This window comes from Trichechus manatus, unplaced genomic scaffold (genome assembly GCF_000243295.1).
Source record: "Trichechus manatus latirostris isolate Lorelei unplaced genomic scaffold, TriManLat1.0 scaffold00120, whole genome shotgun sequence".
Classification (NCBI taxonomy): Eukaryota; Metazoa; Chordata; class Mammalia; order Sirenia; family Trichechidae; genus Trichechus; species Trichechus manatus.
The window spans coordinates 1,546,105-1,568,620 of record NW_004444056.1 but is presented as its reverse complement, the minus strand read 5'-3'; the positions used below and the strand labels follow the sequence as shown (position 1 = coordinate 1,568,620).

Below are 22,516 nucleotides of genomic sequence, written 5' to 3'. Positions count from 1 at the left end.
ACTGTGCACAGCTACGTCACCAGGGTAAACAGCCCCTGTCATTTGTTCTGGGCTGGATTCAGGAATGTTGCTCTTAGCTAGCTGAAGTGTGAGAGCTCTTTGCTCTACACTTAAACGGTTCAAATTGCTGGGCTGTTTTTTCTAGCTCACTTTTCAGGGCCAGGCTGTTCGTGCAGTTCCCGGCAGCATGCCTGTCTGTCACATCACACTGTACAACCTGTTAGCACCATGAAAACTGGCCACAGATCCAGGTGGAAGCATGTCAGCTCTTCAGCTTGTCTTTGCGTCAAACCAGAGTGTGGTTCTATTTTAACCTGAGGCAGTCCTTCTTAAATTCAGGCAGCATGGCACAGTGGTGAAGACCTTGGCCTCTGCAGCCAGGCTGGTTGGTTTTGAATCCTAGTGTTGCCACTTTATAGCTGAGCTACTTCTTTGTACCTCTCATTCCTCCTGTAAAATGGGAATAATTGCATGTCTGTGTGAGGGGAGCACTTGGTGAAAACCTAGTCTACCTTCCGCCTGCCTGCCTTCACCACAGAATTGTTGTGAAGATAGATGAGTTTATGTAGTAAAGCCCTTAGAACGGTGTCTGACACACAGGGCTTTACAGGTGTTCACGCTGTTAATTGTTATTGCTAACACTGTTCAAAATGTATTTCTGAAACATTGCGGTGGAACCTTGGATATGCTATACTACCTAGGACCCAGTTTACTTATTTGTGAAAAAAATACCATGTTCAGGTCAGTGTTGGCCATCCTTGGGGTGTTCCTTGACCGGATGCAAACTCATAGGTACATCAAGCATCATGTGGCACTAAACTGGCAGTACTTTACGCCTGTATGTATGTCTATTTTTCAGCTGTGTGTATATATTGCTGTTATCATTCAGATTTGATTTAGTTTTAAAACATTCACATGTATTAACTGTCTGCTCATTAATGGAAACTAAAACATATGGGTACTATATGTAGCTAGATCTGAAATAATGGTTGAGAAGAGTGGAATAGATGATTTAGTTTCCTTTCCTATAAGGCTCTACCATTTTCTGATTCCTGGGTTAGCTTCATTTAGGAGGATGATCGACACTTATGTGTCAGAATATTGAAAAATTCCCCTGTATATCTATCACCTCATTTTCTCCTCTGTCCCCCCACCCCTCCCACACACTTAAACTGTTTTGTTCTTCCCTCCCTCCACCACTTCTCTTTTTTTCTCCAGGATGACTATAGGGTCTGTGTGGACTTCAACATTATTCAGAAAGACTCACTCCCTGTTTGCCCTGTTGATGCTTCAGGCTGTTTCACAGCAGAAGTGACAGATTTCATGGGACAGTATGTGAAGGTCTGTAATTAATATGACATAGAAAGGTGTCAGTATGATCACACTTCTTTCATTAACCAGTTTTTGATAAAATAGGTTCTGTCTCTGGGATTTCTCAAATTTTTTTTTTCCATTAAGGTGCTTTGGAAGAAAGGCCTGGCGATCTCCTTCTCAAAAAATCAGCCATTTGAAACCCTGTTGAGCATAGTTCTGCTCTGACAAACATAGGGTTACCATGAGTCAGGATTAACTTGAGAGCAACTTGCTTAGTACCGTTAGAGGAAGCACGATGCAGCTTCAGGGGTAGGAGTTGGAGAAACCAGGCCCTGGTTTTTTCTCTCATGAAGGCACCTTGTGACCTTTGGGTGATCATTGCTGATTGGAAAAAACTTCACTGCCTTAAAGGTTACGGAATGTGCTTTAAAACTACTTAAAGTTATACAGTGGTTTAAAAAAGTATTTTTAAATAATATATTTGTTATTTTTGTTTTTTATTCATAGTAAAAGTAACAATACCAGAGTTTTGTAATATATTTAATTACATTGTGTCACTAATTATTGTAGGATATTTTAATGGCTAAGTTTATTTTTAACAGGATGCTGACAAAAATATCATCAGGACCCTGAAGGAACAAGGCCGCCTTCTTGTTGCCAGCACCGTCACTCATAGCTACCCTTTCTGTTGGAGGTGAGAAGAGACCGTGCTGTTGCTAGAGCTTCATGTTTGTGGACACACATATTCTCTGTGCTTGTGCCGTTCTAGTTGTGCTTCCTGACTTGTTTATATCCTTTAGAGTCACTGTTTGGAAACTGCGTTCTTATTTCATTTTTAAGGAAGGATTTTATGAATGCATTAACATCTCATGTCTTTCCACAGGAATTGTGTGTGGAAAATAGATATATATACACATATGTTTTGTATTGGGTCTGTTTTTTTTAGGATGAGAAACATAAAACTTTCTATTGGAGTTTAATAGGAAATATGATTTGATATTATGTTTTAGTACAAAATCATGCTAGAAAGATGTGGCCAAGAGTGAAATGTTTAGGGGCATTCTACTGGGTTCCCTCATGTCCTCTTCTGTGCTAAAATTGGCGTTGTTTCTTAGACAGCTGTCACACATCAGTAGAAGTATATTTTACTTTCTCAAAAAATCTGTTATGGTCAAGTTGATTCCAACTGTAGTGATCCTATACGATAGAGTAGAACTGCCCCATAGGGTTTCTAAGGAGTGACTCATGAATTTGAACTGCTGACCTTTCGGTTAGCATCTGAACACTTAAACCACTGTGCCACCAGGGCTCCTTTTTGTTTTTTGTTTTTTTTTTTTAACTTTCTAGTGTTGTTTTATTAACTTACGCCTTTATTCTACCACACATCTGTCAGTTTGTCATACTGTGGTGGCTTGCATGTTGCTATGAGGCCAGAAGCTATGCCACCAGTATTTCAAATACCAGCAGAATCACCCATGGTGGACAGGTTTTAGCAGAGCTTCCAGACTAAGACTAGGAAGAAGGACTTGGTGGTCTACTTCTGAAAAAATTGGCCAGTGAAAAATATGAATAGTAGCGGAACATTATCTGATATGGTGCCAGAAGATGAGCCCCTCAGGTTGGAAGTCACTCAGAATACAACTAGGGAAGAGCTGCCATCTCAAAGTAGAGTAGACCTTAATGATACAGATGGAGTAAAGCTTTTGGGACCTTCATTTGCTGATGTGACCCAACTCTAAAAGAGAAGAAATAGCTGCAGACATCCATTAACAATTAGAACGTGGAATGTATGAAGGATGAATCTAGGAAAATTCGAAGTCGCCAGAAATGAAATGGAACTCATGAAGATCGATATTCTAGGAATTAGTGACCTGAAATGGACTGGTATTGGCCATTTCGAATCAGACAATCATGTGGTCTACTACACCAGGAATGACAAATTGAAGAGGAATGGCATTGCATTCATTGTCAAAAAGAACATTTCAAGATCTCTCTTGAAGTACAACACCGTCAGTGATAGGATAATATCCATATGCCTACAAGGAAGACCAGTTAATACAACTATTATTCAAATTTACACACCAACCACTAGGCCAAAGATGAAGAAATTGATGTTTTTTACCAACTTTTGCAGTCTGAAATTGATCAAACATGCAATCAAGATGCATTGATAATTGTTGGTGATTGGAATGTGAGAGTTGGAAACAGAAGAAGGATCGGTAGTTGGAAAATATAGCCTTGGTGATAGAAGCAACACTGGAGATCGTGTGATAGAATTTTGCAAAACCAACAACTCATTCATTACAAATACCTTTGTTCAACAACATAAACGGCGACTCTACACCTGGACTTCACCAGATGGAAAACACAAGAATCAAATTGACTACATCTATGAAAATAGATGATGGAAAAGCTCAGTATTATCAGTCAGAACAAGGCCAGGGGCTGACTGGAACACATCATCAGTTGCTCATACGTAAGTTTAAGTCGAAGCTGAAGAAAATTAAAACAACTCCATGGGAACCAAAATACGACCTTGAGTATATCCAGCCTGAATTTGGAGACCATCTTAAGAATAGATTTGATGCATTGAACACTAATGACTGAAGATGAGATGAGTTGTAGGATGACATCAAGGACTGTCATACCTGAAGAAAGCAAAAGGTCATTAAAAAGTTGGGTAAGAAAGGAAGAACCCAAATGTAGTTTAGAAGAGACTCTGAAACTTGCTCTTGAACGTAGAGTAGCTAAAGCAAATGGAAAGGAGCCCTGGTAGCTTAGTGGTTAATAGCTCAACTGCTAACCAAAAGATTTAGAGTTCGAATCCACCTGCTGCTCCTGGGAAACACTATGGGGCAGTCACTATGTCCTATACTTTGTCTTATAGGGTCACTATGAGTTGGAATTGACTCGATGACAACAGGTTTGGTTTTCTGTGCCAATAAAAGAGATGATTTTCAAAAAAATAAAAAGAATGGAAGAAGTGATGAAGTGAAAACTTAACCGAAGATTTCAAAGGGCAGCTCAAGAAGACAAAGTAATGTATATAAAGAAATGTGCAAAGACCTAGAGTTAGAAGACCAAAAGGGAAGAACACTCTCGGCATTTCTTAAGCTGAGAACCAAAGAAAAGATTCAAGCCTAGGATTGCGACAGTGGGCAAAATATTGAATGATGCAGGAAGCATCAGAAGACAATAGCAGGAATACACAAAGTCACTGGACCAAAAAGAATTGGTCAGCATTCAACCATTTGAGGAGGTAGCATATGATCAAGAACCCATAGTATTCAAGGAAGAAGTTCAAGCTGCATTGAAGGGAATGGCGAACAACAGTGCTCTAGGAATTGACAGAATACCAATTGAGATGTTTCAACAAACGGATGCAGCACTGGAGGTGCTCACTACTCATCTGCCAGGAAATTTGGAAGACAGCTACCTGGCCAGCTAACTGAAAGAGATCCATATTTGTGTCTGTTCCAAAGAAAGGTGATTCAACAGAATGTGTATATTATCGAACAATACCATTAATATCACACACAAGTAAAATTTTACTGAAGATCATTCATAAACAGTTGCAGCAGTACATCAACAGGAAACTGCCAGAAATTCAAGCTGGATTCAGAAGAGGATGTGGAACCAGGGATATCATTGCTATCAGTTGGATCTTGGCTGAATGAAGAGAATACCAGAAAGATGTCTACCTGTGTTTTATTGACTAGTCAAAGGCATTCGACTATGAATCATAACAAATTATGGATAACATTGCAAAGAATGAGAATTCCAGAACACTTGATTGTGCTCCTGTGGAATCTGTACCTAGACCAAGAGGTGGTCGTTGGAACAGAACAAAGGGATACTTTATGGTTTAAAAGCAGGAAAGATGTCCATCAGGGTTGTATCCTTTCACTATACTTACTTAATCTGTATACTGAGCAAATAATCTAAGAGGTTGGAGTGTATGAAGAAGAATGCAGCATCAGGATTGGTGGAAGACTTGTTAACAACCTGTGATATGCAGATAACGCAACCGTGCTTGCTGACAGTCAGGAGGACTTGAAACACTTACTAATGAAGATCAAAGACTACAGCCTCCAGTATGGATTACACCTCAACAAAAAGAAAACAAAAATCCTCACAACTGGAACAATAAGCAACATCATGATAAAGGGTGAAAATATCGAAGTCATCAAAGATTTCATTTTACTTGGATCCACAATCAACGCCTATGGAAGCAGCAATCCAGAAGTCAAATGACATATTGTGTTAGGCAGATCCGCTGCAAAAGACCTCTTTAAAGTGTTGAAAAGCAAAGATGTCACTTTGAGAACTAAGGTGCATGTGATCCAAACCAAAAAAACCATTGCCATCAATTCAATTCCAACACATAGCGACCCTATATGACAAAGTAGAACTGCCCTATAGGGTTTTGAAGGAGTGCCTAGTGGATTCAAACTGCCTACCTTTTGGTTATCAGCCATAGCTCTTAACCACTACGTTACCACAGTGACCAAAGCCATGATATTTTCATCTGCCTCATATGCATGGGAAAGCTGACCCCCCCAAAAAAAAAAAGTATATCTGGAAGACTGAAGAAGAATTGATGCCTTTGTATTATGATTTTGGCAAAGAATACTGAATATACCCGGACTTCAGAAGAATGAACAAATCTTTCTTGGAAGAAGTATAGCCAGAGTGCTCTTTGGAAGTGAGGATGGTGAGACTTTGTCTCGCGTACTTTGGACGTGTTATCAGGAGGGACCAGTCCCTGGAGAAGGACATCATGCTTGGTGTAGTAGAGGGTTCGTGAAAAAGAGGAAGACTCTAGTAAGATGGATTGACATAGTGGCTGCAGCAGTGGGCTCAGACGTAACAATGATTGTGAGGATGGCACAGGACCAGGCAGTGTTTCATTCTGTTGTACATAGGGTCACTATGAGTTGGAACCGACTTGAAGACTCCTAACAACCACGACATGCCTTTTTTGGTGTTGTAGACAGTTTTTACCAAAGTGACCCAAGCCATGGTTAAAATTGGGATTTTTCACACCCTTTTTTTTTTTTTTAAATTCTTTTATGTTTATATTTTTCAAATAAAATGAATACTAGCAGAAGGCCAAGTGGTAGTGGTGATATCAGTTATCCCTGGTGCCGGTGTTTCTCAGTCTGACCCCTGCACTCTGTGTCTTTGTATCCCAGGTCAGACACACCTCTGATTTACAAGGCTGTGCCCAGCTGGTTTGTGCGAGTGGAGCACATGGTGGACAGACTAATGAGCAACAATGACTTATGTTACTGGTGAGCAGCAGAACACTATTTCCTCTTAATATCCTTTGTCGTGTTAGTAAATAACTGTTGTTTTACGCTTCCCCAAAAATTATCATAATTTTAGTAGCCACCTTTTACTGTGTTTTGTAGGTAATAAAAGGTGGCTACTAAAATTATGATAATTTGGGGGGAAACATAAAACAATAGTTTTGCCATCTTTTTATCTGTATTTTCGGGAACACAAAATAATTAAATATTACAAGAACAGGGATAGCATCCTTTTTATGATAAGATATCTATAAACCAAAAATCCCTTTGCGTCGCATCAATTCCAACTCATAGCCACCCTGTAGGACAGTAGAACTGCCCCATAACGTTTCCAAGGAGCTGCTGGTGGATTGAAATTACTGACCTTTTGGTTAGAAGCTGTAGCTCTTAACCACTGCGCCACCAGGGCTCCAGGGATCCTTTTTCTTTTTTAAACCCAGTGGATATAAGAAACTGCCATTCATTTGATTTACATATTTTTTGTGGAAAAAATCTGGCTGTGCTGTCGTTTAGCCTTGTACGTTAGTCATTTTCTGCATAAACAGTTTTTAAAGATTCCTACAGAAGCCATTTACATTTACCAGTTGTGATACTTGTGGAGTTTTTAGAATAAAATACTGTCTTCTGTACATCGACTTTATGGACAGTACTCTAACCAGCAGGGTATTACACATGAGAGGATTTATTTAAACCTGTACATGCAAAAATGAAGCAAGACTTGAATCTTTGTATTCCAGAAGAATACTTTTTACTGAGCGTGTAGAGGGTTAGCACTCATTCTTGTCCCCACAAGGCCCTAACTGCACTAAAAATGTGCATTTGATTATGGGAGAATCTCAGGACAGTAAAGGAAATGATTTTAAATTGTAGTTTTCTAATGACCCTGATTTCTCCAAACTGTTTATTTTTATGACTAGTAAGCTCAGTGAAAAACCAAAAAACCAAACCCGTTGCTGTCATATTGATTCCGACTCATAATAATCCTATAGGACGGAGTAGAACTGCACCATAGGGTTTCCAAGGAGCTGGCTGATGGATTTGAACTGCCAACCTTTTGGTTAGAAGCCAGACTCTTAACCACTGTACCACCAGGGCTCAAGTAAGCTCATTAGTTTACCTAATGTTAGCACTTAGGTAAGTCAAGGACTTCGTAAGGTGGTAGGCATAGAGTATTAATAAGATCACCCATACCTTTATATCCTTGGGGGCTTAGACTTTTGAGGGATGCAGACTTTTGGTCTTCAAAGAATTATAGGCTTATTTGGGCATAACATACAATTTTGACTTATTATTGTTCTTACAGGATTGATTATCTGATTTATTGTAGGGTCCCAGAGTTTGTAAGAGAGAAGCGATTTGGAAATTGGCTGAAAGATGCACGTGACTGGGCAATTTCCAGAAATAGATATTGGGGCACCCCTATTCCACTGTGGGTCAGTGATGACTTCCAAGAGGTGAGGTTGCAAGTTATTTCCTTGTTTTTATCTTTCCTAATGTACTTTCTCCATGCCATCTAAATATAGGGTAAAAGGATATGATTTCTTTTTTCTTTGCCCTTTCTCGTATCATCTGTTTTTTTTTTTCCTCTTTGTCCATTCCTAGAATCATGACAGAATGAGAATGTCTTGGGGTTTTTTGTTGTTGTTTATTTATTTTTACTTTAATTCAGTATACCTTTAAAACCTACCCTTAATGTAAAAGTCAGGAGTGCAGTTTTGTATTTTTCTCCGAGAAGTTCTCACATTAAATTATTTTTCTTGTGTGGCTGAGATCTTATGTTGTGCGTTATTGACAACAGTGGAACGGAGATTCCTGACCCTGCACTAAGTTCCTAGCATGTTAAACTGATTTTATAGATAAGGAAAACTTAAAAAAAAAAAAAAAGTTTACTAAAGCATTACAGACCTTTAATTTGTAAAATCAAGTGAAATATATATATTTACACACGCATACTCTGAGAGCATTAGAGCAGTGAAGAGGTGAAGGTATGGGGCCCAAGAATGGAGCCCTAGGGACCTTGGTGAGTCTCCCTTAAAGACCTGAAGGGTAACAACAGTTCACTAGACTCATCAAGGGTGGGAGGAAGGATGTTTTAAGTCTTTTCAGGACTGAACAGGAAGGGCAGAGAAAGAGGCCTTAGTTTGCTGGGCAGCAAAAAAAAACCCATAGCAGCTCCTGTGGCATGGTCCCTGCAGATGATACCCTTTGTTCTAAGTGCTCTAGCTTGCCCCACATATCAGCCTTCTTTCTGGAACAGAACCCTAACATCTTGCAGTCTAGTCTGATTATTTTGAACTTGTCCAAGCATAATAATTTAGTTCTAGCTTTGACTTGAAAGATTCCATATTAAAGAGCCATATTCAAGTGCCGGGAAAATCCTAAGATACCTTAAGATAGTAGTGTAAGGCATATTACTTAGGGTGATTATTTTTAGTAGAGATTTGCATATGGCAAACTTGTTGAATTGATGGATATGAAGGTTTAAAATAAAGCAGAATCCTCTCTGTATAGGGATGTAGTCTAATATAGTAGTAGGTAAAGAAAAATAGTGAAGTCAGTACTTGCCTTTTCAAAAAGTTGACTTCAGTCTTTCAGAAAAGGTATGCCAAGTTGGTGATAAATGTCCATTTGTCAGATTACTAGCCCAGGCTGACATGTTAATTAACTTTTAGAAACTCAAGGTTATCTAAACATGAATAGCCTGTTGCCCTACCTTATAGGACAGAATAGAACTGCCCCTTATAGGACAGAGTGGAGCTGCCCCTTAGGGTTTTCAAGGAGTGGCTGGTGGATTTGAACTGCCGACTTTTTGGTTAGCAGCCAAGCTCTTAACCGCTACTCCATCAGGGTTCCTTTTTTTTTTTTTTTTTAAACTTTCTAACGTTGTTTTATTAGCTTATGTCTTTATTCTACCGCAGCATGCATGCTACATAAATTAACTCTCAGTGTCAGGTCTTTGGCTTTGTGGAGCTCCTGCTTTTTAACTTTGTTTTTTGACAGGTAGTGTGCATTGGATCAGTGGCAGAACTTGAAGAACTGTCAGGAGCAAAGATCTCAGATCTCCACAGAGAGAGGTCAGTTTCTGAATGTGTTTGATTCACTTCAGTTCAGTCAGTATTCGCGTTAGTTCCTCGCCTGTTAGATTTGGTCTCTGTAGCAGGTTACATGTAGAAATTACTAGTTTACTGTATTACTCTGTTGCTAACTTATTTTACATTGAGATATAATGAATGTGACCTCTGTCCTTGACTTGAGGGCAGTTGTAGAATTCTTGCCTTCCGTGCGAGAGACCTGGGTTCCATTCCTGGCCAATGTACTTCATGTCTGTGAACTCTTCCATGTTGCTATGATGCTGAACGGGTTTCAGTGGAGTTTCCAGACTAAGCCATAATAGGAAGAAAGGCCTGGAGAGCTGTTTATGAAAATCAGCCAGTCGATCACAATGGTCCAGTCTACAGCTGCTCATGGGGATGGTGCAGGACCAGGCAGCATTGTGTTCTTTCGTGCATGGGGTCGCCATGAATCATGGGCCAACTAGATGATAGCTAAAAACAACAATCCTTGACTTCAGTGTCAGATGGCTGCTTGTTCCATGACTTTGACAAATGACCTTTCAGACTGAGAACTCGGTGCTCTTTGAAAGCTTTTGATAACTACTGATATGTCCATTTGCAGATGCATAGGATAACTTACCAGGGCTTTATGTCTTCTTATTTGCAATTAAATGGCAAATTCTTTTGTATTTAAAATTAATAGAAATTGCTAATTTTTTACTTATTAGCCTTGACCATCTGACTATTCCTTCACGCTGTGGGAAGGGATCATTACATCGAATCTCTGAAGTGTTTGATTGTTGGTTTGAAAGTGGCAGCATGCCTTATGCGCAAGTCCATTATCCATTTGAAAACAAGAAGGAGTTTGAGGATGCTTTTCCTGCAGACTTCATTGCCGAAGGCATTGACCAAACCAGAGGATGGTATGTTCCTTATTCTTTCATCAAGTGTTTTACTTATTTTATTTAGGTAGGGTTTTACTGAGCACCTACCATTTATTTGCTGGATGCTGGTGAGACGGTGAGGGGCACTAGTGGCACAGTGGTTAAGAGTTCGGCTGCTAACCAAAGGTCAGCAGTTCGAATCTACCAGCCACTCCTTGGAAACCCTATGGGACAGTTCTCCTCTGTCCTTTGGGTAGCTACTCTGGCCTGTAGTATAAAAACCTGTTGCCGTCGAGTTGATTCTGACTCATAGCTACCCAAAGGACACTGCGCCACCAGGGCTCTGGCCTATAGTATAGGGTCGCTGTAAGTTGGAATTGACTTGATAGCAGTGGGTTGGGTTATAGTTTTTTTGGGGAGAGATGGTGACAAGACAGGCTCTGCCCCTGCCCTCTGCCCCTTATCACCACAGCACAGACATTAAAGTGGTCTTTTGAGAAGGAATCTCTCACTATAGTAGGCCTATAGTTTTATAATTTGAATTATTTTATTTACATTTTGGAATATAAAGGTTAATTATACTGGAAATTTAAGTGATATAAAACAATGTGTGTCCTTAGCTTGTTTACTTCAAATCGTATACGCATTTGTTTAGTGTTTATGTGCAGGATATTGCGTTGCATTGGGTGCTAGAAATTTTGGGTCTATATGCCTTATGAATTAACATCCTAAAAAAACTCCAGACGAAAAAAGAAAAAACCATATGGAGGGGAGGAATTTGACATTGGTTTTATGTGGTGCTTTATTTAATGTAGTCCCCTCATCCTCTTAATTGGAAAAAGATGAGTTACGTTCTCTTATCAGATGAGCTTTTTGGTCCAGATTATAGTCATACTTTCATTAGTAATGTTTCTCCAGGAGTGTGTTTAAGGAATGTTGGTGTCGTTTTCTGCCTTTACAGCTTGTGGTAGTCATCACAAACTGACCGAATTGGAGCCTTAATGTTCGAAATGTACCATGTGAGAAACAAAATTTCAATCTCAAAGTCATCAGTCTTTTTTCAGTTTCTAATCCATTTATCTATAGGAACAGCAACCAGGAACAAATGCCTGATTTTAGGAGGGCCAGGTGACTTCCCAGTAAGCATGTTTCCCTGGCTGACCCTGACAGTCTTTTAAAATCCTCGTTGTGGGTCTCCTTGTCCATGCTACCTCCCTTCTTTATTCCATCAGACTTGAGCTATGTAAACTAGGCACTGGGTGTCCTCTTGGTCCTCCTTTGGAACTAGAAGGGATGCCTGGTCCGTTGCAGATGCTGGACATGGGTTCTGATCTCCAGCCTCATCAGTTCATGTTCCTTGATGTTTCCGGGGTACAAAACCAACCCAAGGGTGGCACAAGAGCATCACTTTCTGAGACAGCCTGCAGGGATGTGATACAGGCCCTCAGGGAATAAGCTAACTGGCAAATATGAGGTATATATCATCTGATAGAGTAAAATCCTTTTCTTTGTTCCTGTAGTTAACCTTTTGGGTGGGAGTGTCCTTTTGCATCTTTTGTTGTCAGATTATCTGTCTAGTATGACCTTGTGCCAGATGTGACACACATCTTTGATTTCTCAGTCTTTCTTGGCTGGTCACAAAAGGATGCTCAGCTCTGGCTTGCCCTCCCTGTGGCCTTCTAAAGTGGCTCCAGAGAGGACGGAAGGGTGGCACTTTCAGGTGCTCTTCAACTATTTGGAGGGTACTGGTAGCAAGGAGGGGTTAATATATCACTCCCAGTCTTTATCTAACTTAGTGATTCTCAGGCCTGGCTCTTTAACAAAAATAAATACTTGTGCTTGGCCCCTGGCCCAGAGACTGATTGGATTGGTCTGGGGTGGGACCTGTGCATCAGTAATTTTTCAACACTCCCTAGATGATTCAAGTACGTAACCAGGATTAAGAACTACTTTTTAAATTAAAAAGTATAACTTATCAAAAATTGAAATTCAGCCCTAGAAGCAAATACAGTTTTTTCCTATGCTTGGAATTTTTTTCTATTTTTATTGAACTCTTGGTTTTTCAGGTTTTATACCTTGCTGGTGCTGGCCACAGCTCTCTTTGGACAACCAGCTTTCAAGAATGTGATTGTGAATGGACTCGTCCTTGCTAGGTAGGTGGACTCCTTTTGCCTTTGGCTAGTGTAGTTCCTGATGCCTTTCTTTTTTGTACCCAGAAATACTTGCTTTTCAAAGCAGCCGGGTTCTGCAAGGGCCTGATCACAGTTTTCTTTTCTTTTCTTTTTTTCTGAAGAGGAATTTAGGAATGCGCAACTCAGTTCTTACCCTTTTAATCCCCTTTAGTTTTATACTTTTCTTGCTGCTCTTCCTTTTCCTTGAAACCCCAGTAGTTTCAATGAAACTGGTATTCGTTTTTTCATCCTTAGCTTTCTGTCTCCACATAGGAGAGCTAAGCTTAATGGAGGAGAAAATGAAATACTTTTAGATTTTATGTCTTTACCATGATACTACCTACTAGTAGTAAAATAACATTTGTCAGTCAGTTAGCAGTACTTTTACATGCAGATCTTATTAGTCTGTACATTGGTCCTTCAATATAGATTTTTGTTGCCCTCCCTTTATCATATGAGGAAGCTGTGGGCGCAGGAGACCATGAGTGCCCCAGGATTGGAGCTGGGAGTGCCACAGGCAGTCTCGACCCAGACACTCCCACCCAGATCCCACCCTTCCGCTTGCCTGAAACTGCTTGTCGCACTGAGTCATACTTCACGTTTTCTCATATTATAGCTGAGCCTAATTTTTCCTCAACTGCTTTTCCTATTCCCTTTACTTCTATTACCTCTAGTCATTAAAATAAAAACAAAAATAGATTTTTTAAAAAAATGTTTACACACACAGCTACCCTGTTTGATGTAGTTAGTATGCGGACGAGAAGTAGGATACCTAACATTTAGTGCATACTTATTCTTTGCCAGGCCCTGCTGTGAGCATTTACATGTATTAACTCATTTAGACCCCAGAGTCATTTGAAGTGGGTTGTATAATTATTCCCTTTTGACATCTGAGGAGTTTGAGGCACAGAAAAATTAAGTAATTTGCCCAAGGTCACACAGCCAAACAAATGGTAAATCCAAGATTTGAACTCAGCAGTCTGACTCAACAATCTGTGCTTTTTTTCCCCTTAATTGATAATGTTATTGAGATAATTTTAGATTCACATGCAGTTACAAGACATAATACACACCCTTGTAGGTTTTGTGTTAATAATACAGACCCTTGTAGGTTTTGCCTATTTCTCCCCAGTGGTAATGTTTTATAAAACTATAGTACAACATCACAACCAGCATAATGATACACTTCACCCCATTGATCTTATTCAGATTTGCCGTTTTACTTATACTCATTTGTTTGTGTATATTTAGTTGCGCAGAATTTTATCACACATGTAGGTCTGTGTATCCGTTAGCACAATCAAGATACAGAACAGTTCCAACACCACAAGGATCCCTCATGTTGCCTTTTTATAACCATACCTACCTCCTTCCACCCCTCCATCCCTCATCCCACTAATCTGTTTTCCTTCTCTGTAATTTTACCATCTCAAAAATGTTATTATGTAAGTGGAATCCTTACAGTCTGTAACTTTTTGAAATTGGCTTTTCTCGCCTAGCACAATTCTCTGGAGATATATCTGAGTTGTTGTGTATATCAGTAGTTCTTTCCTCTTTAGTGCTAAGTAGCATTCCATGATGTGGATGTACCACTGCTTGTTTAGTCATTCACTTGCCGAAGGACATCTTGGTTGCTTCCAGTGTTTGGTGTTTGAATAAAGCTGCTGTGAACATTCATGTACAGGTTTTTGTGAGAATATAAGTTTTTATTTCTCTAGCATAAATGCCAAGCCTGTATTTTTTTTGTGGGGGGGGGGTGGCTAAAAATACACTTAACAGAGCACTTGCTAATTCAACAATTTTTATGTGTACAGTTCAGTGACATTGATTATGTTCATCATTGTGTGCAACCATTACCACTGTCCTTTTCCGAGTTATTTCACCACCATTAACAGAAACTCCTAAACTGTCCCCTAAGCAATGACTACCCCTTCCCCCTTTCTCCCACCCCTGTTAACCATTAATAAGCTTTGGTCTCTATACATTTGCATATTTTATATAAGTGAGATCATATGGTATCATTTTGTGTATGACTTATTTCACTCAGCATAACATTTTCAGGGTTCATATTGTAGTATGTATTAGGACTTCATTTCTCTTTATGGCTGTGTAATATTCCATTGTATGTGTATACCACATTTTGTTTATCCTTTACCAAGCCTGTTGTTTTAACTGTTACACTGTAACATCTTTCTGCTTCAGTCTACCTAAAAGCTGCCCCACTGAGTTAGTACAGTATTCAAAAAGCTGACAGATATTAATGAGAAACCTTACTGTTGTATCCTAACACTAGTTAGTATCTAAGGAGTTATTTCCCATTTGCATTTCTGTATTCTTATTTGCAAATAATATATAACCATATACAAAAATAAACTGATACTGATTTAATTGACATCTCCCTTTTGTTTTTCAAGTGATGGCCAAAAAATGAGCAAACGAAAAAAGAATTATCCAGATCCAGTTTCAATCATCCATAAATACGGTGCTGATGCCCTCAGGTAAAAAACAGTGCTTCGCCTTGTGTGTATTTATTATTATTTAATGTCAACATCTCCCATTCCATTAATGATGTTCCTTATAGTTGGTTTATAATTAGCTTTTTTAAATTGTATCCCTTTTATAAGGAATTACATGGTATGGTTGCTGATTTTTAAGCCCCAAAAGTAGTTTTCTAAATAATAAAGACATTTTAAATCTCATGATCTTTTTGAGGAACAGGACCTATGCTTGATTTGACTGAAAGGTTCAAGTATTCCCTGGGCTAGTTGCTGGTTGCCTCTACTTCACTTCCTCTCTAGGTTTCCAGTCTTGTTGGTGTTAGAATTGTTTTTCATCCATTTATTTTAATTTCGTACTTACTCTTCAGAAGAGCCATATGAGATTTATGCTAAAGCAAATAAAATTTAGTATTGAGATGTTTCTTAGAGAAATTAGAGCCACTGTTTGAAATAGTCATAATCGTAAAATCATACAGTATTAGAATTAAAAGGGACCAAAGAGATTTTGTTCATCATATGCATTTCATAGACAGGGAAACTAAGGCCTGGGGTCATGGGTTTGTGGCTTGATGGTCTCACCCATTACCTGTGTTACCCAGGAGCACTTAGTGGGGTTGTGGTACGACTCCCAGTTATCTACAGTACCAGGGTTCTCACCCTGGCACTGTTGGCGATTTGGCTGTACAGTTCTTCGTGCGGCGCTGTCCTGTAGATGTATAGCAGCCTCTCTGGCCTCTGCTTACCAGATGCCGGTAGCATCCTCCACCCCCTGTGTTAGGCTCTGCGCCTGTGAAGGAAGAGCACATGTGCCTTCTGTGCTTGTGAATCCCCTATGTCTGGCACATTGCGGAGATAAAATTGGTGTGTGTGGGAATGAGGAGATGGGCTGTTTGGGAGCCCAGGTATGCTTTGACCTTTGCAGTTCTTATACTACCTGCAGTAAGACTGGCACAGGAATGGTTCATATGTTGGTCTAGTACCATGTTTTGGTGTGGGATTATATACACCCTTTTATAATTTGCCAGTCTCTTATACAAAGTAAGAGCTTTCTGAGTTTTAAGATGATCATTAGAAGAGCCATATTCATGATTTTCTCCCCTTGTGTAGAAAGAAATGCTAATTTTTGTCTTGCATGCTCACGAATATATTCAGTAATAATGTCTGGTTTACTATCTTTGTACCTTTTGTGTGTAACTTTTCTCTGTCTTCCAGGTTATATCTGATTAACTCCCCTGTGGTGAGAGCTGAAAACCTTCGCTTTAAGGAGGAGGGTGTGCGCGATGTGCTGAAGGACGTACTGCTCCCTTGGTACAATGCGTATCGCTTCTTCATCCAGAATGTCCTGCGGCTCCAGAAGGTATGGCACGGTGGTGGGCACAGGCCAGGGTCTGCATATGCCGTGCAGGCTGTGCGGGAGCTCGGAGGGGAACTTGTGCACCACTGTTTATCCCTGCTGCCCAGATGCAGCATAGCAGACCCTGTAGGGACACAAATGCCTGCTCTGGAGCTGTTCTGGAAGCTGGGGGCTGGAGGTTGAATTAGAGCCATCAGGGAAGTCATACTGGGAGCACACGGCCTAGAGCTAGACTGTCTGGGGAGAGAGCTCACCTCTCCAGGACACAAGAAATTTACCTGGAAAATAGTAATTGCATTGTATATTCACTTAATAAGTTGTTGCTTGCCTTCTATTTGCCCGGGAACACAGCTTTGAACAAGATGCTCCCCCTCTTATGGAGCCATTGGAGCGGTTCCTAGGGAGGAGACATTAGACAGTGAAGCAGTCAGCTAATGTCACGTAATAAGTACCATGAGGACAATAAAACTTGGTAAAGGGAGAGACCACCACATGTCTGTCAGTTGGTTGTATTGTGGTGGCTTGTGTATTGCTGTGATGCCGGAAGCTATGCCACCAGTATTTCAAATGCCAGCAGGGTCACCCTTGGTGGACAGTTTTCAGTGGAACTTCCAGACTAAGATAGACTAGGGAGAAAGACTTGGTGATCTAGTTCTGAAAAAATTGGCCAGTGAAAACCTTACGAATAGCAGCAGAAAATTGTCTGATATAGTGCCGAAGATGAGCCCCTCAGGTTGGAAGGCGCTCAGAGTACGACGGGGGAAAATCTGCTTCATCAAAATAGAGTTGACTTTAATGACATGGATGCAGTATAGCTTTCAGGACCTTCATTTGCTGATGTGGCATGACCCAAAATGAGAAAAAACAGCTGCAAACATCCATTAATCTAAATGTAGAATGTATGAAGTATGAATGTAAGGAAAATTGAACGTCATCAAAAATGAGATGGAACACATAAACATTGATAGCCTAGGCATTAGCGTGTTGAAATGGATTGGTGTTGGCCGTTTTGAATCAGACAGTCTTAAGGTCTGCTATGCCGGGAATGACAAATTGAAGAGGAATGGCATCACATTCATCATCAAAAAGAATATTTCAGGATCTATCCTGAAATACACTGCTGTCAGTGATACGTTAAAATCCATACATCTACAAGGAAGACCAGTTAATAACACTGTTATTCAAATTTATGCACCAGCCACTAAGGCCAAAGATGAAGAAATTAAAGATTCTGCAGTCTGAAATTGATCAAACATGCAATCAAGATGCATTCATAATTGCTGATGATTGGAATGTCAAAGTTGGAAACAAAGAAGGATCGATAGTTGGAAAATACGGCCTTGGTGATAGAAACAATGCCAGAGACTGCATGACAGAATTTTGCAAGACCAACGACTTACTCGTTGAAAATACCTTTTTTCAACAACATAAATGGTAACTATACACGTGGACTTCACCAAATGGGAAACACAGGAATCAAATTGACTACCTTGGTGGGAAGAGGCAATGGAAAAGCTCAATAGCATCAGTCAGAATGAGGCCATGGACCGACTGCAGAACAGACCATTTAATTGCTCATGTGCAAATTTACGCTGAAGCTAAACAAGTACATGAGAACCAAAACATGAACTTGAGTATATCCCACCTTAATTTGGGATGATACCAAGGATGTCATACATGAAGAAAACAAAAGGTCATTAGAAAGGAAAGAAAAAAGAGACCAAAGTGGTTGTCAGAAGAGACTCTGACACTTGCTTTTGAACATAGAGTAGCTAAAGCCAGTGGAAGAAACGATGAAATAAATAGGCTGAACAGAACGTTTCAAAGGGCAGCTCAAGAAGACAAAGTAAAGTACTATAATGATGTGCAAAGACCTGGAGTTAAAAAAAACCAGAAGGGAAAAACATGCTTGACATTTCTCAAGCTGAAAAAACTGAAGAAAAAATTCAGGCCTTGAACAATGCAGGAATCATCCAAAGAAGATGAAAGGAATACACACAGTCACTGTACTGAAAAGAATTGGCCAACGTTCACCCAGTTCAGGAGGTATCTATGATCAAAAACTGATGGAATTGAAGGGAGAAGTCCAAACTGCACTGAAGGCGTTGGCAAAAAAACTAGGCTCTCGAAATTTACAGAATACCAATTGAGATGTGTCAGCATACGAATGCAGTGCTGAAAGTGCTCACTTGTCTGTGTCAAGAAATTTGGAAGACAGCTACCTGGCCAACTGACTGGAAGAGATCCATATTTGTGCCCATTCCAAAGAAAGTGATCATATTTGTAGGCTGTTTCACAGACTACAGAAATTATTAAACAATGTCATTAATATCACACACAAGTAAAATTTTGCTGAAGAAAATTAAAAAATGGTTGCAAGTACATCAACAGGGAAATGCCAGAAATTTAAGCCAGATTCAAAAGAGGAAGTGGAATGGGGGATATCATTGAAATGTCAGATGGATGTTGTCTGAAAGCAGAGAATACCAGAAATATGTCTTCGTATGTTTTATTGACTACCCAAAGGCATTTGACTGTGTGGATCATAACAAATTATGGATAACATTGCGATGAATGGGTATTCCAGAACATTTCATTGTATTCATGTGAAACCTGTACATAGACCAAGAGGCAGTCGTTCAGACAGAACAAGGGGATACTGCATGGTTTAAAAGCAGTAAAGGTGTGTCAGGATTGTATCCTTTCACCATACTTGTTCAGTCTTTGCTGAGCAAATAATCTGAGAAGCTGGACTATATGAAGAAGAATGCAGCATCAGAATTGGTGGAAGACTCATTAACAACCTGCGATATGCAGATGGCACAACCTTGCTGAAAGCGAAGAGGACTTGAAGCACTCGCTAATGAAGATCAAAGACTACAGCCTTCAGTAGGGATTACACCTCAACATAAAGAAAACAAAAATTCTCACAACTGGACCAATAAGCAACATCATTGTAAAGGGAGAAAATATCGACATTGTCAAGGATTTTATTTTACCTGGATCCACATCAACGCCCATGGAAGCAGCAGACAGGAAGTCAAACGATGTATTGCATTAGGCAAATCTACTGCAAAAGACAGCTTTCAAATGTGGAAAAGCAAAGATGTCACTTTGAGGACTAAGGTGCATCTGACGCAAGCCATGATATTTTCATACAAAAGCTGAACAGTGAATAAGGAAGGCTGAAGAAGAGTTGAACCTTTAAATCATGATTTTGGCAAAGAATATTGAACGTACCATGGAATGCCAGAAGAATGAACAAGTCTACCTTGGAAGAAGTGCCAGAATGCTTCTTGGAAGTGAGGATGGTGAGACTTTGTCTCACGTACTTTGGACACGTTATCAGGAGAGACCAGTTCCTGGAGAAGGACATCACACTTAGCAAAGTAGAGGATCACCAAAAGACAGGAAGACCCTCAACAAGATGGGTTGACACAGTGGCGGCAACAATGGACTCAAACATAGCAACGATTGTGAGGATGGTGCAGGACTGGGCAGTGTTTCGTTCTGTTGTACATAGGGTCGCTGTTAGTCGGAACTGACTTGATGGCACCTAAGAACAACGACAAAGGGAGAGAGTCATGGTGGTTGAGGTAGGCTACTTTAAGCGGAGTGGTCAGGAAAGGCCTCTGTATGGACTGGCATTTGAGTGGAGACTATGAAAGAGAAGTTCTCGTTAGGTTGTTAGGATGAAAAGTCACAATTGTGGTGCATGTGAAAGTACCTTTTTAAGCAGTTACCTGCTTGCCTCTTTAGTGCGAGCTCAGGTGTCATGTCCTCTGAGAAGCTCTGGCTGAGCCCTCCAGTGGAATTTATTAGTCCCCCTGGGCCATGAGGCTGCTCACTTCCTCCAACTGAGTGTTCCAGAGCCCATCACATTTTGTTGTACATGCTCCTGTCTGTGTTTAAGAGACTCAGTTTGAGGTTAGGGCCCCAACACTATTCACAAGTACTACTCCAGCACCTTACAAGTAGAATTGATTAGTCAGTTACTGTTGAATAAATGTGCGGTGTCATTATCACTGCTTGGGAGCCCTGAGCCGTGGTGATCAGACTTCAGCAGGTGATCTCATTCCTGTTGAACTCTGGGATAGCTTCAGTAGGCTAATGAGGAGGCAGCATGTTTCACTTGAGCCACTTGAAACCTAGCATATCGGTTTCTTAAGATGGATTTTCCCTGTGGGTTGAGAAAGGCAGGAGTGTTCCCCAAGCTCCTGTCTTTGCGATCCTACCCCCACCTTTGCACGTGGTTCTTTGGCAAGCATGTCAATGCTGTATTTCTTGGGTGGGGTTTCATTTACATCCCTCCACTAGTGTGGGACTCTTGCCAGGTCAAACTCCTCACAGCTGAGGCAAGTCACAGATAGCCTCTGTCATCTGGCCATAGTAGCAAGACTCAGCCTCCATGTGTAGAAAGTTACATCTAGGGAAGAGCTAGGTACCCCTATTCTACCCCGCCTAGTGTAGTGCTGTGAGAGTACCAGTTACTGTCATTTGCCATCGCGTCACCTCCAACTCATGGGGACCTTAGATATATCAGAATAAAACGTTGCCTGGTTCTGCACCATCTTCATGATCATCGGTACGTTTCAGTCCATTGTTGGTGCTATTGTGCCAATCCGTCTCATTCCCTCGTTTGCACTGACCCTCTGCTTTACCAAACATAATGTCCCATTGGTCTTTCCTGAAGATGAGTCCAAAGTAAGTGAGTCAGAGTCTTGCCATGCTCGCTTCTAAGCAGCATTGGTTGTATTTCTTCTAATACCGATTTATTCGTTCCTTTGGCAGTTCAGTATTTTTTGCCAACACCAGAGTTCAAACACATCAATTCTTCTGTCTTCTTTTTTCATTATCCAACTTTTTTTTTAATACATATTTTTATTGCACTTTAGAGGAAGGTTTACAGAACAAATTAGTTCTCATTAAACATTTAATACGCATATTGTTTTGTGAGATTGGTTGCCAACCCCATGATGTGTCAACACTCTCACCTTCTTGATCTTGGGTTCCCCATTATCAGCTTTCCTGTCCCGTCCTGCCTTCTCGTCTTTGCCCCTGGGCTGACCTGCCCATTTAGTCTCATTTTGTTTTATGGGCCTGTCTAATCTTTGACTGAAGGGTGAAACTCAGGAGCGACTTAAGTACTGAGTTAAAAGGGTGTCTGAGGGCCATCACTATCCACCTTTTGCATGCAGCTGAGGTTATTGAAGGATCCCTGGTGACGCAGTGGTGAAGCAAGCGCTCAGCTGCTAACCCAGAGGTCTGCAGTTCGAATCCACCAGCTGCTCCCCAGGAGAAAGATGTGGCGGTCTGCTTCCGTAAAGATTTACAGCCTTGGAAACCCTGTAGGGCAGTTCCGCTGTGTCCTGTAGGGTCACTATGAGGCAGATTTGACTGGACAGCAATGAGTTTGATTTGGTTTAAGGCAATTGAAAAGATCATGGCTTGAGTCAGATACACTGTAGTCATCATAGTGACATCTTTACTTTTTAAAACTTTAAAGAGATCTTTTGCAGTAGATTTGCCCAATGCAGTACATAATTTGATTTCTTGATTGCTGCTTCCGTGGTCTTTGATTGTTCACCCAAGTAGAATCAAATCCCTGAGAAATTCAACTTCTCCATGAATCATGATATTGTTTATCAGTCCTGTTTTGAAGGTTTTAGTTTTCCTCTGCACCAACCATGTGAAGATTTGTTACAGACTGCTTCAGTCTGAAATTAATCAAACATACAATGATAATTACTCGTGATTGGAATGTGAAAGTTGGAAACAAAGGAGGACCAGTAGAAAATACGGGCATGAAGAGGATAATAAATCAATCTTCACAGGGCAACTACATCATGTGGAAACCTGAGAATCCCACTATTCTGTTCCCAACTATGAAGATACTATAAATTGTCACTTTTCCACTTCTCAGTCAGCTA

The 22,516-nt window shown here is 40.4% G+C and overlaps 1 protein-coding gene across 2 annotated transcripts in view; it reads left to right on the top strand.

Moving 5' to 3' along the window:
- IARS1 (isoleucyl-tRNA synthetase 1) overlaps positions 1 to 22,516 on the top strand; it is a 127,348-nt gene that overhangs the window by 48,338 nt on the left and 56,494 nt on the right. For both annotated transcript variants that reach the window (XM_023738600.1, XM_023738601.1), the window contains exons 11-19: positions 1,219 to 1,341; positions 1,917 to 2,008; positions 6,510 to 6,608; positions 7,954 to 8,080; positions 9,627 to 9,700; positions 10,408 to 10,602; positions 12,630 to 12,716; positions 15,149 to 15,232; positions 16,445 to 16,589. In XM_023738600.1, coding sequence (XP_023594368.1) covers positions 1,219 to 1,341; positions 1,917 to 2,008; positions 6,510 to 6,608; positions 7,954 to 8,080; positions 9,627 to 9,700; positions 10,408 to 10,602; positions 12,630 to 12,716; positions 15,149 to 15,232; positions 16,445 to 16,589 — 1,026 coding nt within the window. The remainder of the gene's footprint in view (positions 1 to 1,218; positions 1,342 to 1,916; positions 2,009 to 6,509; positions 6,609 to 7,953; positions 8,081 to 9,626; positions 9,701 to 10,407; positions 10,603 to 12,629; positions 12,717 to 15,148; positions 15,233 to 16,444; positions 16,590 to 22,516) is intronic.